At 44.6% G+C, this 15,137-nt stretch overlaps 1 protein-coding gene across 1 annotated transcript in view; it reads left to right on the top strand.

Annotated features, from left to right (window-relative positions):
* The first annotated feature begins 2,357 nt into the window (after positions 1-2,357).
* The window catches only part of LYPLA1 (lysophospholipase 1), a 34,590-nt gene continuing 21,810 nt past the window's right edge, over positions 2,358-15,137 (top strand). The window contains exons 1-3 of the mRNA XM_034762931.1: positions 2,358-2,561; positions 3,704-3,735; positions 13,108-13,173. Coding sequence (XP_034618822.1) covers positions 2,493-2,561; positions 3,704-3,735; positions 13,108-13,173 — 167 coding nt within the window. The 5' untranslated portion in view covers positions 2,358-2,492. The remainder of the gene's footprint in view (positions 2,562-3,703; positions 3,736-13,107; positions 13,174-15,137) is intronic.

Genomic DNA, 15,137 nt, shown 5'->3' with positions numbered 1-15,137 from the left:
AATTCTAGTGAAAACCGTGGCAGTTTGTAGTTTTCATGTTGCTGGTCCAAGTAAACCTTAGGCTCCCTTTATCTCAACCTGCTAATGTGTGAAAATTACATACTGCCTTGTCTTCACTAGGATTTTACATCCTGTTAGTTACTGTTTGTTATTGAACAGGTGGAAAGAACACATTTTTTTTAATAGTGCAGATGCCCTCCGCACGGAAAAACGCAAAAGAAATTTGCGGGGGGAGACACGCGTCTCTTCCCTGCCAGCCCAGGCAGCGCATCTGTTACAGCTAGGGTACCAAATGTCCTGATTTTATAGGGACAGTCCCAATATTTGGGTCTTTTTTTATATGGGATCCTATTACCCCCCACCCCCTGTCCCGTTTTTCACATTTGCTATCTGGTCACCCTAGTTCCAGCATGCCTGAAGCAGCCTCAGAGATGCAAAATACTCCGGGGGGAGGAGAGGGGAGGGCAGGGCTGGACATGCGTGCCTGTGGTGGAGATGTTGATCACCATCAGGGAATTGAGCTGGCCAACAAGCAAGAGAACTCTGTCCCTCTCGCCTGATACTATGGCTCCAGGGATGTGGAGGAGGGTAGGGCTTTTTGTTATGCAGGAGGAAGGCTCTGTCCCCAAGGCAGAAATGTAGCAGCCTGCCTGCCTAGTAAAATGTCTGTAACTTCTTGAGAATTGAAGAAACACTTAATTAAATATCAGTATTGGGTTAATGAAAATTGTTTGTTTTTAAATTAAAGAAAATAGATTTTGTAGAAAAAACACATTTTGTTACTGTTGCTGCTGATGGTTAATTGATCTCATTCTCTGAGGCAGAAATGTAGCAGCCTATCTGCATAGTAATATTGTCAATGATCCTGTTGTTAAGCTAACTATTCCTATTCTCAGTCAATTTCCCCAGGAACATAAAACCTGTAAAAGTTTTAAGGCCTCTGGTTTGCCAGAGTGATGTAAAGCCTTATAAATGACAATAAGGGAATCAGCTAGGAAGATGTATGCGCTTTCTCACTTTTTTTCCTGTGCCACAGTGGCACAATGGGGTTAGATTTTTACTTACCCATTTAAAAAAAAATGGATGTTGAGGGTAAATTAAGCATTTACCAAGCAGTCAATAAAATGTCAGGACAATCAGAACAAAGCACTTCCCAAAGTACTCAGCCAGGTCCAGGACAATGATTAGCAAAACTGTATGACTTTCATGCATGGGCGGAGGGGTTGCATAGGCTGGGGGAGGCTTTGCCTCCCCAAACAGTCAGGTGTGACCGCACCCTCTCCCGTGACCACTTGCTGTGTGCGGCTCCAGTCCTCTGGCTCCAGTCCCCCAATGCTCCGCTGGGGCTGGGGCTGCTCACCGCCCGCCTTCCCGTGCTCCAGAGCTGGGCAGGCTGCAGCCTATGGCCACCTTCCCCCCTGAGCTGGGGCCGCCTGCCTTCCCAAGCTCCGGAGCTGGGGCCACATGTCATACGTCCTCCTGGCGCTCCTTTGGGGCTGAGGGGCTCTAGCAATGGGACTAGGCCAGTGGCTGTGTGGGCGGGAGGGGCAGCTCTGGACTCTGGTGAAAGGCAGGGCCTGGCTCCGGCAGCGGGTGGTATGGGGTGGAAGAGGTGGGGCCTCAGGTGGAAGGGGTGGGGCTGAGGACTAGCCTCCCCCGGCAGCAGTTCAGGCGCTGCCCATGCTTTCATGTGTAAAAGGCTGAGCAATTTAAAATGACATTCTACTTTTAATTTTTTTTTTTTTTTGCTGTTTGGTGTTCTGTAATGTAATTTAAATGAAAATCCAGGATTAGGACTGGAATGCAGGATATTAGTTAGTGTTTGTAACTTAACTTTCATGTGTTTAGGAAATTCTGAATAGTTCATGCGTCTTTTTTCTGTATTGTAGTTTAAATAACTTACCAAAACAAGTGATTATATTGCATTATTTTGACAAATAAAATTTGCAGAATTTTTATTGTTTAGGCTCAGAATCTCTCCCCCCCTCCCTCGACAGAGACCAGGGCTTGAGAGCGGGCTCCAGTGACCCCGACGGGCACCCTCTGGCCCCTGGAGCAGTCACTTCTCACCTGTCACCAGAACAACTCTTTTGCGCACGCGTCTTGGCATGAACCTCATTATACCCCCCCCCGCCCCGCCGTCAGGGAACTAAATGACAAGAGTAGAGTCCAATCGGAGATGGAGGATCCTCTGCGCCTTAGAGCCAATAGGGGTGGAGAGCAGTGATGGGCGTGTCTTGAAGGGAATACTGTTGGCTGCCCCGCGCAATCTAACGGCCGCTGTTTAGCCGTTCCATGCGCGTGCTTGCGCATGGGGGTTAGGGGGGAAGGGGTTGGTGACACAAGCCCGACCCCCCCCCCCCGCTCTCCGACTCTTATTCGCAGCGTTTTGCTCCCTGCTGCCGCCCCTTACGCCTCTCCCCTCCCCTTGGCCCGGTGCCTGCCCCTCCTCCCGGCCAGTGTGTCCCGCTGGCCGCCCCGGAGCCCAGTGTATGTGCGGCAACAACATGTCCGCGCCGCTCCCCGCCATCGTCCCGGCCGCCAGGAAAGCAACCGCCGCGGTGAGTCCGGGCCTGGCGGCCCGGGGGAGCAGGGGTTGAGCGGCTCCGTCCTGGGGGCGAGGCGCGCGCGGTGCACGCTCTGGCCTGCGGGCCGTGCCCCGCAGAGCGGCGGGTCTCTGTTCCCCGCTGTAACCGCCCGGGCCCCGTGTGCGCGCCCCTCGTGCTCCGGTTCCCTGTCTGCCTTGGGAAGCCGGGCCGGGCCCCTGACTCGCTTCTGCCCCGGGAGCGCGGCGGAGATCCGCTGGCAAACTGCACTGTCCTGGCCGCGGCCGGTGTGATGTGTCCGCACGGCCCTGCTGCTGCCTCGTCCTGCTTGTCTTCTGCGGCGGGGTGCGGGGAAGTTCTACCCACGTGCAATGTTATTAGGGGCTCTCTCCCTGCCGCCTTCTGTCTTACCTTGCGAGCTGTGCGGTGTTACTGGGGGTTTTTTTTTTTTAATGTTTCATTTAGTGGAATTAACTTCAGATGTTGGATGAGATGAAGGTCGTTGATGTCATTTGACTGAGAAGTGTCCCTAGTTGTCGTCTCTTAATAAATTGTATGTTTTGCAAGAAATTAAATATAATGAATTGCTAGACAATATCTGGAGTTACCCCCTTTAGTGAAAAGAAAGAGCGAGCAAACAAGATCTGTAGCAAGCCTTACCTCCAAAAGGAGAGAGAGATGACTAACAGAAGCAAAATGATTTCTTTGGTCTAACTTTGGTTATTATGTCAGTAACCTAATAAACTAAGTTGCAGGGAGATGCTTTTAGGGAAGGAAATATGGGATAAAAATGCAGTGAGGGATTTTATTAGGACTTGGAGAAACTTTTACCCAAAATAATGTTTGCGCTTGGTAGTGCACAGATTTTATAGTATATAGTTTTGTAATAATTTACCAACGGTCATGGTGTCACTGCCTATTTAAAAATCAAGATTGGATGTTTTTCTAAACAAATATGCTCTAGGAATTATTTTGGGGACGTTCTGTGGCCTGTGCTGTATAGGTGACCAGACTCATAATGGTCTCTTCTGGCCTTAGAATTTATGAATGTGTCACAGCTGTTTCTTTCCTTAAAGAAAAAACAAACAAGGGAATTAGGCATGAAACAACTACTTTTTTAACTCTTGCTTTTTTTTTTTTTTTTTTTTTAATTTTAGGTCATATTTCTTCATGGATTGGGAGATACTGGGTAGGTATAATTGTTTACTGATCTGTATCTAACTTATCTTACAGTTTGAGATTTCTGGGTTGTAAGACATGAGTGATTGTAACTCAGTTGCTGTTTCTCACAAATTAATTACACTGCCACTAGTTGCAGAGTTTATGACAAATGCTGAAGAGGTAGCCATGCTAGTTTTTAAAAACTCCCACAAAAACTACAAGCCAAAATACCTTTCTGTCTCTTTATTTAAGTGGTTTTAATGTAATACAAAAACTAAATCAGTTAAACCCTATTCAAAAATATTACCTACATCTGGGAGTAATCATTGAGTTGAACTAGCTGTCTTGTCCCCATTCTTCCCTAAAAGTTTGTGTGGGGGAAGCAGGAAAGCCCATTTGTAAGTATTCTAAATTCAACTTGATAGTCACTCATAAGCCTCATTCATGCAAAAATTTAAGCATATGCTTAGTCACCCAGCTCTGAAGACATAGTTGAGAGTTGCAGTGGCTGGCGGGGCACACAGCTCTAAAGGCAGCGCCACTGCCAGCAGCAGCACAGAAGTAAGGGTAACAATACACATCTGCAAAACTTGCTGTATATGCTGTGACCAACCTGCAAAAAAATGTGATTTCTCTGTGATTTAAGTAGACCCCTGTTTATAGTGAGTATGGTCATATGGTTAATGTTTTATGGTAAATGTTATAGTTAGTGTTACCTGTTAATTGTCTGGTTCCACTCCTTTTCTTGACACTAAATATTTAAGGCAGGATAGTAGGATTTGAAATGGGACATTGAAAGAAACTGGGTGGTTTTATGGTCCTGGGGAAGAAAAAGATTGAGTTACTCTTCTAAAGACATCATACTTTTCAAACAGACCTTTTAGTTATCAAGTGAAGATACGTTTAGTTAGTTAATTAGTACCCATTATGCCTCTGGCGTTTAGGGCAGCGATGAAGCTCCTCCACTCCTGTCTGTTTCTGGCAAGTCTTTCAATGGTCCCCCAGCTGTGCCCCCAGGTTTTTCAGCTTCCACAGCTCTTCACCATGTTTTCGAGTGGCCTCATTTTCGCTTGCCTTCACGTGTCCATCTTAGTGCTATTCTGGTGATGGAATCAGTTTCCATCCAAAGCACATGGCCAATCCATCTCCAAGGCCTCCTGATAATGATAGTACTCATATTTTCTTGGCTGCATTGTATGAATAGGTTTTGGTTTGAGCTTGTTCTGGGCCAAAAGATACGGAGGATTTTTCTGAGGCAGGTTGTATGGAATGAAGACAGTTTGGACATGTCATACTTTGTCATTCTCCAGGATTAGAGCCCTGTGCAGATATAAATTTATATCTGCGGATGCAAGTCAGTATCCGCAGAACCGCAGGACTCTCCTGGGAACTACAGCGGCGAAAGGAGCAGAACATGGGGCTGCCGCTCCCTGGAGCCAGCACTCCACACTGGCTGCTCCTCCGGCGTTGCTATACCGCCCCCAGCCCTGCCTACTGGGGCAGGCACCCAGCTCACTGGCAGCTGTCCCTGGTCACACTCTTGTGTTCAAGAGGCATGCATGCCCCCAGACAGGAGACACAGACAGCTGTGTGGAAGAGACGGGGGTAGGGCTCTGGGCAGTACAACCACGCTAGAGGAGCTGCCGATGTGGGGCGCTGGCTCCTGGGAATGGTGGCCCCATGTTCTGCTCCTTTTGCCACTGTGGTTCCTGGGAGAGCCCTGAGGTTCCACGGATCACGATTTATATCCATGAATATCTGAATTTGCGGATATAAATTTGTGTCTGTGCAGGGCTCTACCCAGCATTATGTACTATAAAGTAGTGTTGAAAGTATGCAGCTCTGATCAATCTTAAATTTGGTTTTGGTGTTGTATTTTGATTATTTCCAGACTGTATTGAAGCTACATTAGACTATGTTCAATACATCCTCGCTTGTTTCCAAAATGTCTCATAGGTTTCAGATTGGAGTTTTTCTGGGGACTTGTAGCTCTTTTATTTTTGTTGTGTTTGTCACAGGCAGTCAGAGTAGTCAGGTTCCTGTTTGTCATCATTGGAGCAAAAGAAATATATACAGCTGCTATAAAGATTTCAGTATACACCTGTATATTTATGCAATGTTTCTTTTTCAACTTGGCAGTTCTGATGCCCAGTTGGAAAGAATCTCAAAATCCTTGCTTAATTAGTTCTCCTCCGACTCAGTTTCTTTTTGACTTGTTAGTACTGCTAGTTTCCAAAATAAGGGGTTCAATACAGTAAGGAGAAAGTAGTAACTAAATGTTAATTCAGGCTTAAGTAGACTTAGACTTTGGAGCCTATAGTATGGAGTCTGATTAGGTGGAAGGAATAGAGGAGACTTGAGGCTTTTATTTATGTGATCTTCCATCAAATGTTCAGTTCCTCAAGGGAACATGTGCACAGTCTTAATGGATTAGGGCTTTTGAGAGGGTTAAGACTTCAGAACATAAGAACGGCTATACTGGGTCAGATCAAAGGTCCATCAAGCCCAGTATCCTGTCTACCGACAGTAGCCAATGCCAGGAGCCCCAGAGGGAGTGAACCTAACAGGTAATGATCAAGCGATCTCTCTCCTGCCATCCATCTCCACCCTCTGACAAACAGAGGCTAGGGACACCATTCCTTACCCATCCTGGCTTATAGCCACTAATGGACTTAACCTCCATGAATTTATCTAGGTCTCTTTTAAACCCTGTTATAGTCCTACCTTTCACAACCTCCTCAGGCAAGGAGTTCCACTGGTTGACTGTGCACTGTGTGAAGAACTTCCTTTTATTTGTTTTAAACCTGCTGCCCATTAATTTCATTTGGTGGCCCATAGTTCTTATATTATGGGAACAAGTAAATAACTTTTCCTTACACACTTTCTCTACACCACTCATGATTTTATATACCTCTATCAGATCCCTCCTTAGTCTCCTTTTTTCCCATATGAATTTTTATTTAGATCATTTCAATAAAGCTTTTTCTTCCAGTTAGAAGTACCATCCTATATTCTACAGGCCTGATACAAAGCCCGATTGAAGTCAGTGGGAATCTATCAATTTACGTAGCCTTCTGATCAGGCCCTACATTAATAACTCATTTTTTTACTTGTTTTAAAAATAAAAGTAATCATGGTGTTTTTAATATTTTTCCTGTCGCAGCCAATTTAACAAACTTGTACTCATCTGCTTAAAAGTTAAGATCTTTCAGGGAAAATTGATTGATTTAAAAAAAAATCTTTTTAGTATTCATAGATTTAATATATACATTATAGTGTGAGCAGCATATTTAATTAATTAATGGAGATAGCCTATCTCCTAGAACTGGAAGGGACTTTGAAAGGTCATCGAGTCCAGCCCCCTACCTTCACTAGCAGGACCAAGTACTGATTTTGCCCCAGATCCCTAAGTGGCCCCCTTAAGGATTGAACTCGCAACCCTGGGTTTAGCAGGCCAATGCTCAAACCACTGAGCTATGATAGCTCTACAATTTCCCTCATGCATGAAAAAGCTGCTTCCAGCAGTGACTGGTTTCTTTTATATATAACAGGGTCACTTATTCAGTGTGTTAAGCATGCTCTGAAACATTGCTCCATTTTAAAAAAAAAAGTAATTAAGCATTTGAAAACAAATTGCCTTAAGAGTTGAGCAGAATTTGTTCATCTTTGTTATACAGACTTTTATGTACTGATTAGAAATCTCTTGTAACTGGATAATAACTTTGCAATGGTTGTAGTCAATTAAATTTCTCTCTAACTTCTGTGCCTAGTGTAGGTCATAGGAACCTTGAAAAAAAATCTTCGCATTGAAGCTGGATGGGATTTTTTTTTTTTTTAATTGAAACTGACCTTTGAAATTTAAGTGTTAATAAACAGCACTCCTAGCTTTGGTTACTACCTGCAACAACAAAAATATACTTTCTGCTTCAAAAAACCTTTTCACCACCACCATGTTACTTGATTTTTACCTTGTAAATTACTGTGAATGTTAACAAATCAGAAAATAATAGTGGTGGAACATACATGTTTTGATGCATATGGGATGATGCATTTTAAGATGGTGCCCTTTTTAGACTAGCTTAGTTCAAAGGCAGCCTTAAGTGCTGAGGTGGTATGTACACCTCAAAGAATTAGTTACGGGTAAATAATACTACTTTTTGCCTCCTTTGCCACCAAGAGTCCAGTCAAGCAAAGCCATACTCAGACATGTTATTCTGACTTCACTAAGACTACTACTTGCATGAATAAATCTTTGTAGACTCCGCTCTTAAATCTTGCGTTCAGTTTTGCAAGCAGCCAGGCCAGCATTCTGCAGTTTCCTGACTGATCAAGTCACCCATGGAGATTGATTGATTGATTTGATTGATAAGAGGTTTTATCTGTCAAATTACAAAATAAACCACACTGCTTCATAGAGGGACTTTACTTTCTTCCCTTATCAAAACCTTTCCATTGTTTAATTATTTTTACTTTCACAGGCATTGAGCTTCTATCTGATTATATTTTCACCTCCCTTGGGGTTAGTTTTATTAAATTTAACATTGCAGGACTTGTGCTAATGAGCTCTGGGCTTTCTAAATGAGCCCACAACATCCATGCCATCCTCTGGGTTTGTGATAGCTGGAGGAATAAGAAAGCTCTGAAACTCAGTGCTGTGTTCCGTATGCTGAACAACATGCAGCTCATCAAAAACTGAATTTTGTATTTTATATGCCAATTTTAAATGTAGAATTACTCTAATTTTTCACTGACCCTCAATTGTGTGGAGGTGTTGAGGGGAAAGATATTTGGATTACTTGAATGCAAGGAAATTAATCTTTAATCTACTTGTTTTTGTTTTGAGTTACTGCAACCTTAGGTGTGTAGAATCATCCACTGTATGTAGACATATACATCTGTAGAGACAATAGTAAGAGTTGGGAAATCTTGGGAAACAGTAGGAGTTTCAAATCTCCTAGCTACTTCAAGTTACTGTTCATGTGGCTTCTATATATGGTGTGATTGTGTCCTTTGCACAGGAGTTCAGGAACTTCAATAGCAATGTCCAGCAGAGGTTGTACATGCCCATTTCATAAAGGGCAGCATATCCCTGCTCCCCCTCAGCTCCTTCTAACTGCCCTTTGGCAGAGAGTCAAAACAGAGTAGCATCCGCTTTAGCTAGTTACTGTGTTTCTTAGTGTATGGTAATTGAGTTTCCTTGTTTGTTACTAATTTAGCTAATTACATTAGACAGTCAATTTCATTTGTTAGTCTGTTCCTGATAGGAGGCTGGCAGATTAAATTGACTGAGGATAGTCAGTTTCATTTGTTAGCTAGTTTTTTTTTTAAAAAAAGCATTTTAGATAGGGTTCCAGTACAGACTTATGCCAGATCCCCATTTACCGGGATTTAAGTCAGTGCGGGTCAGAGAATTGTTCTTCTCACAGGTATACATGACTTCTGCCTATTTTGCTTAGGAGAAGCTCATTTTCCATCAAAGTTTGCTATTTATAGGACTTTTAAAAACACACTCATAAATCTAGGGAATATAGACTGAGCCTGTTCCTCATGGAGAAATCAATAAGACCTCAGTCTGACTCTGGACTGCAGCAGCTTCAGGGATCCTTGAGTGCACTATCTGAGACCCAGCCTGTAAACACACCCCAAACTATGGAGGTAACTGATCTCCATACCCCCTAGCAGGCACTGCTCTTTTAAGTGCACTCAGGCTTGTCTGTTGGAGCAGTGAATAATCCCTGCTGTTCATGGAGTTAAAGACAACTCTAAGATCTCCCACAAGGAAGCTGTCATCTTCCCTGGTACAACAAAAGAGGAGGAGAGAATTCCATGCATCAAAGGAGCTGCTGAATGTGACAGGGAGAAAATCCTCTCACAGGAAGAGCATGGTACCAAAAGGATTTGCCTCTCCTTCAGCCCAAAATCTTAAGGGGTCACTGAAAACTTCTTTGATGTGGGCTTCCATGGTAATGTGGAAGCAATCTAAACCTACCACAGCATGGTCAGAAGCTCCTGCACCGGGGCACCAGAACACCAGCAGCCTGCTTCCTCAGTCTTCAGACAGCATCAGCAAGCTCAGTCTTGGTGGCATTGAGAGCACTTCCTTCTGAGCAGGGGGATGGACTAGATGACCTCCTGAGGTGCCTTCCAACCCTGATATTCTATAAGGGGCAGAGGGCAGTTACAGTACTGAGCAAGCCTTCCCCTCTTACAAGTGAGGCTCTGGGAACCTCTCCAGCACTTTTTTTAAGAAAAGCAGGAGACATCAGGATAACTCCTGCGTTTCAGTCTCCTTATTGCAGTATTGTCCTTTTTCAGCTAAATCTAAATCACCATTAGAGCAACCCAGGATGCCAGTCATAAACATTTCACTGGGCTCCCCTATACAAAAACATGATAGGCAGTCTGCTTCACAAATGTCAGTACAGCTGTCAGTCTCTGTCATTCCTTCTGAGGATTCTTCTCAGGTAACTAGCAGGGGTCAGTCACCAGACCTTCGGTCACTCTTGCATACTCCATCTTGATTCAAAAGTCACACTAAAAAGGACTATGCTATGGATGTCACTTTCAGGGCTTTATCTCAAGACCTAAGTTTTTTTTCCTTGGGGACAACCACCATCCTTATTGATTTCAGGCTTGGATGTATTGGCCCCTCTGGTTTCAGCATTCAAAACCGACCAACCATTTTTCTGCTTTCATCAGAGATTCCATTCGGACTCCTCAGATGAACTGTCAGGCTGTAATAAAGTCATCCTGATATCAGAACCTCAGCACAGCATCTCTGAGGGAGAGGATGAAGAGGTGTAAATGAACTTTCATCCAATGCTTTCTCTTCTCCTTCCCCAGAAGAAACTTCCACACCCTTAACGAGGGATGACTTTTAAAGCATATCAGGAACTTTTCAAAAGAATGGCAAACTTTCTACACATTCTATTCCTGGGGGGATTCTGCGAGACTGTGTGCCCACAGAAAAAAAAAGCACCCCCTGCAGATTTCCTGCTTTTACCTGCAGAAAACGGCAGGGAAGCCAAGGGTGGGGTGGGGTTGGACCTTGTGTGCAGTTTTTGGGAGGGATTGCCCCCCAAACAGAGGCGAGGCATGGGGAGGGGCACACAGGGTTACGTGCCATGGCTCTCCCTCCTCCCCCATTTCTGCAAACACAGAGCTGCCCAACTCAGGTCTCGGGCTTCCCTGATTCTGCAGCTGAATGCAGCATCCTGGGTCCTAGTTCCAGTTGTGTTCTCCTTTTGTGTGTTGGGAGCCTTACTATTTTCTGTGGAACAGTGAGTGCCCGTGGTGGGGATGGGGGATGGAATAGGGCACGGGGGAGGAGAGAGGGATGAAGAAGAAAAGGGGATAGAGGAATCGCAGGGGGAAGCAACGCCACATTTCAGGCTACCCCCTCGGCAGCAGCTGGGGTTCCCCTGTTAAGCAGGCCTATTGAACCAGCACCCTGAGAGGCCCATCCCTCCTACACCTGGACCCCTCTGACCAGACCCCCACTCCAATGAGCCCCAACCAGCTGCACCTGGATCCCCACCCCATCAAGCCCCAGCACCCAGACCCCCTCACTGAGCCCCCCGACACCCTCTAACCCCCCCCCCTCCCCCCCCCCCCCCCCCCCCCCCCGCTGAACCCAACCACAATCACCTGGATCCCCTGCAGAGTCCCATTGCTCCTGCACCCGGAACCCCCCAACGAGCCTCTGTGTATCCAGATCTCCCACTGAGCTGCCTGTATCCAGATTGCCCCATACAGAAACCTCTCACCCCACACCTGGACACCCCCCCCCCCGACAGTAAGCTCCTCCACACTTGGATCCTGCTGGGTTGAGCTTGCCCAGCCACACCTGGTGTGCCTGGCACAGAAGGGCAGGGCCCTGAGGTGTTTCTGGGTCACTCCCAGCCCTTGCACTGTGTCAGGGTCAGGTGCAGCCTCACAGCTGAGTCCCTGTACTGGAGAAGGTGGGGCCTTCAGAATGATCTCCCAATGCAACCAGTGACCTGTGCTCCTCACTGCCATGCTGGAGAGACGTTTATTTATTGACAAATAAAATTTACAGAATTTTAAAACATTGTGCACAGAATTTTTAATTTTTTTGGCGTAAAATTCCCTCAGGAATAATATTCCATTGGAAATGTTTCAAGACAAGGCAGATAAACTATTTGATATTTTGCAACCTGACACTCAGGACAGAATAGCCCTTCCTATTAATGAGGGAATTCTGTAACCTGCAAAGGAATTATGGACTACTCCACAATCTGTGTCAGCAACCTCAAAGAGCTGAACGAAAATATCAAGTTTCCCCTAAAGAGTTTGAATATTTGTATTCACATCTGCCACCATCATCACTGATATTGATTTATCAGAGCTGCATACTTTCAACACTACTTCATAGTGCAGAATGCTGGGGAATGAGAAAGCTGGACATGTCCAAACTGTCTTCATTCCATACAACCTGCCTCAGAAATGTGCTTTAGTAGGATACCAATTGTGGAAAATTGCAGAACAACAACTTGCATATGTATGCTAGTCATTACTTCTTCATATCCGCTTCCAGAGCAGATACACAAGGGGAAGATGAGTCCTACAGTCTATTCAGATGAGCTCCTAGCTCCCACCCTCTTGATCACTGAATTGCTTGTTAATAATGAGTGGAAGCCACGTGCATAGGGAACTCAAAGAAAGAATTGTTACTTAACTAATAGAAACTGTGGTTCTTCTAGATGTTCTGTGTATGTGAATCCCTTGATCCATCCTCCATTCCTGCAGCTCAGACACCTTGTGAAACTCTGGGTGGTGAGAAAGACCTTAGGGGGTGACCGGAGTCATGGTGCCCTTTATGCCCTTGGAGAGGGGGTGCAAGGACATGAAGGGCACATACGTGACTCCTGCTTTGATGCTGCTTTAGAAGTTTTGGAATTCTTTTGCAAGAGATTCAGCCACACCATGCGTGAGAGCCGCAAGCACAAAACATCTTGAAGAACCACAGTTGTTATAAGTGTTTTTAGTGTTGTTTTTATGCAGCATAATTTTTTTTTTTTTAGCGATATTCAAACAAGTTTGAAAACAATTGAGTTTGTGGCCTTGTCTATGTGTCTTTGAATAGATTGACACAGTAAATGTATCATTGACAGGCTTATAGCAAATGCTTTCTTAGAGAAACTACTGTTGGACAAGAAACTAGTTTTCTTTAGATGGGTTTGCTACTTGTTATAAAGGAAGAACTTCTCTTTTAACATTGGTAATGCATTTTGTTTTAGGTTCTTTTAGAAATGTCACCTGTAATGACATGACATTCCCTCTTATTTTAGCATTATTATGGCAACAGTGCTTAACTATTAAAGTTAACAGAATTAAACTAGCACATGAAAATGCTATTTAACATACTTTTCTCCAACAGACATGGCTGGGCAGACGCATTTGCAGGTATCAGAAGTCCACATATAAAATATATTTGTCCACATGCGTAAGTATATAACTTCCTTTTTCATCTTTTTCACTTTTTATTTAGGAAGTTTTACAAATTTACAGTTCCTTGCCATGTAAATATCAAAAACAAAACAATCATTACAACAGTTGGCTTTTGTTTCAAGACATTATACAGGACTAATGTATATTAATCAGATATTCCTGTTTAAGACAGTGTTACCATATTATAGAGTGAGCATCATGAAAATACCTATGTTTCAGGTTTTTCACTATTTTCTAATGCAAGGCTACTATGTAGATTATATTTTGTAAGGCCAGTAGACAAATGTGAGAAGATGAAGTCAGTGAGATTTATGGGTACTCATCACTTCAGTTGACTACTGGCTATCTGCTTACTGAAAAAGTGCAGCTATATGCTTATTTAAAAAAAAGTTTTAAGTATTGATATGAATTACTTAAGCACCCCAGGTTTTGATTAATATTTTGCTTTGTTGCAAATATCTTAATCAGAGTGAATAAATAGAAAATTGGAAAATTGCTCAAATTCAACAACTAACTTCAATTTGACTATTTGTGTAAGTCTCTGCTTTCTGCAAGCTTTCAAATGGCCAAGTGTTACTCAACATGAATATTTATGAGAAGCTAATTTTAAGAATTGATATTTACTTATCTCTGAATTGTATGCTCTCCTTTGTAATACAAAATGCACACTGTTGGTTATTCATGTAGTTAGTATAAAGGTTCTCAAACTTTGGTCTGTGGGCTACTGCTGTGTTCTGCAAAACCCTTTTTGGGGAGTCTGGAGAGATGGCAGTCATACAAAGCTGACCCTCCTGCTTATTTCCAGCAGCTAACTTGCATTAAAAGACAACTAAAATACTTATCAAGTATCGGGTACTCCTGGGGGGGGATTCTGTGCCAAAAAATTCAAAATTCTGCACCAAAGAAGCCTGCAAAATTCTGCATATTTTATTTGTCAAAATAATGCACTATAATCAAACCAGTTTCAATTGTTTTGGTAATTTACTTAAACTACAGTACAGAAAAAAGTCACAATAACTATTCAGCATTTCCTAAACACACAAAAGTTAAGTTACAAATACTTGGTAACTAATATCCTGCATTCCAGTTCTAATCCTGGATTTTCATTTAAATTACATTACAGAACGGCCAAACAGCCAAAAAAACCATGGAATGTCATTTTAAATTGCTCAGACTTTCACACATTAGAGTCATGCAGTTTTGTTAATCCAGGGGTGGGCAAACTACGGGCCCGCCAGCCGTTTTAATCCGGCCCTCAAACTCCCGCTGGGGAGCAGGGTCTGGGGCTTGCCCTGCTCCAGACGGGGAGCAGGGTTGGGGTCTGCTCTGCATGTCTCCCAGAAGCAGTGGCATATCCCCCCTCCGGGTCCTACATGTAGGGGCAGCCTGGGGGCTCCGTACGCTGCCCTGCCCCAAGTGCCACCCCCGCAGTTCCCATTGCCCGTGAACCACCAGGAGCAGTGCCTGTGGATGGGCAGTGCGCAGCAGAGCCACCTGGCCATGCCTCTGCATAGGAACTGGAGTGGGGACATGCCGCTGCTTCTGGGAGCCGCTTGAGGTAAGCGCCACCGGAGCCTGCACCTCTGAGCCACTCCCCCACGCCCCTGCCCCATCCCTGATCCCCCTCCCACCCTCCAAACCCCTCTGTCCCAGCCAGGAGCACCCTCCTGCACCCCAGACCCCTCATCCCCAGTCCCATCCCGAGCCCACACCTCCAGCCAGAGCCCTCTGCCCCAGCCTGGAGCCCTCTCCCACACCCTGAACTCCTCATTTTTGGCTCCACCCCAGAGCCCACACCCCCAGCCAGACCCTTACCCCCTCCCACACTCCAACCCCAATTTTGTGAGCATTCATGGCCTGCCATACTATTTCCATACCCAGATGTGGTCCTCGGACCAAAAAGTTTGCACATTCCTGTACTAATCATTGTCCTGGACCTGGCTGGGTACTTTAGGAAGT

Source organism: Trachemys scripta, chromosome 2 (assembly GCF_013100865.1).
Source record: "Trachemys scripta elegans isolate TJP31775 chromosome 2, CAS_Tse_1.0, whole genome shotgun sequence".
Lineage (NCBI taxonomy): Eukaryota > Metazoa > Chordata > Testudines > Emydidae > Trachemys > Trachemys scripta.
This window is presented reverse-complemented; position numbering and strand designations above follow the sequence as displayed.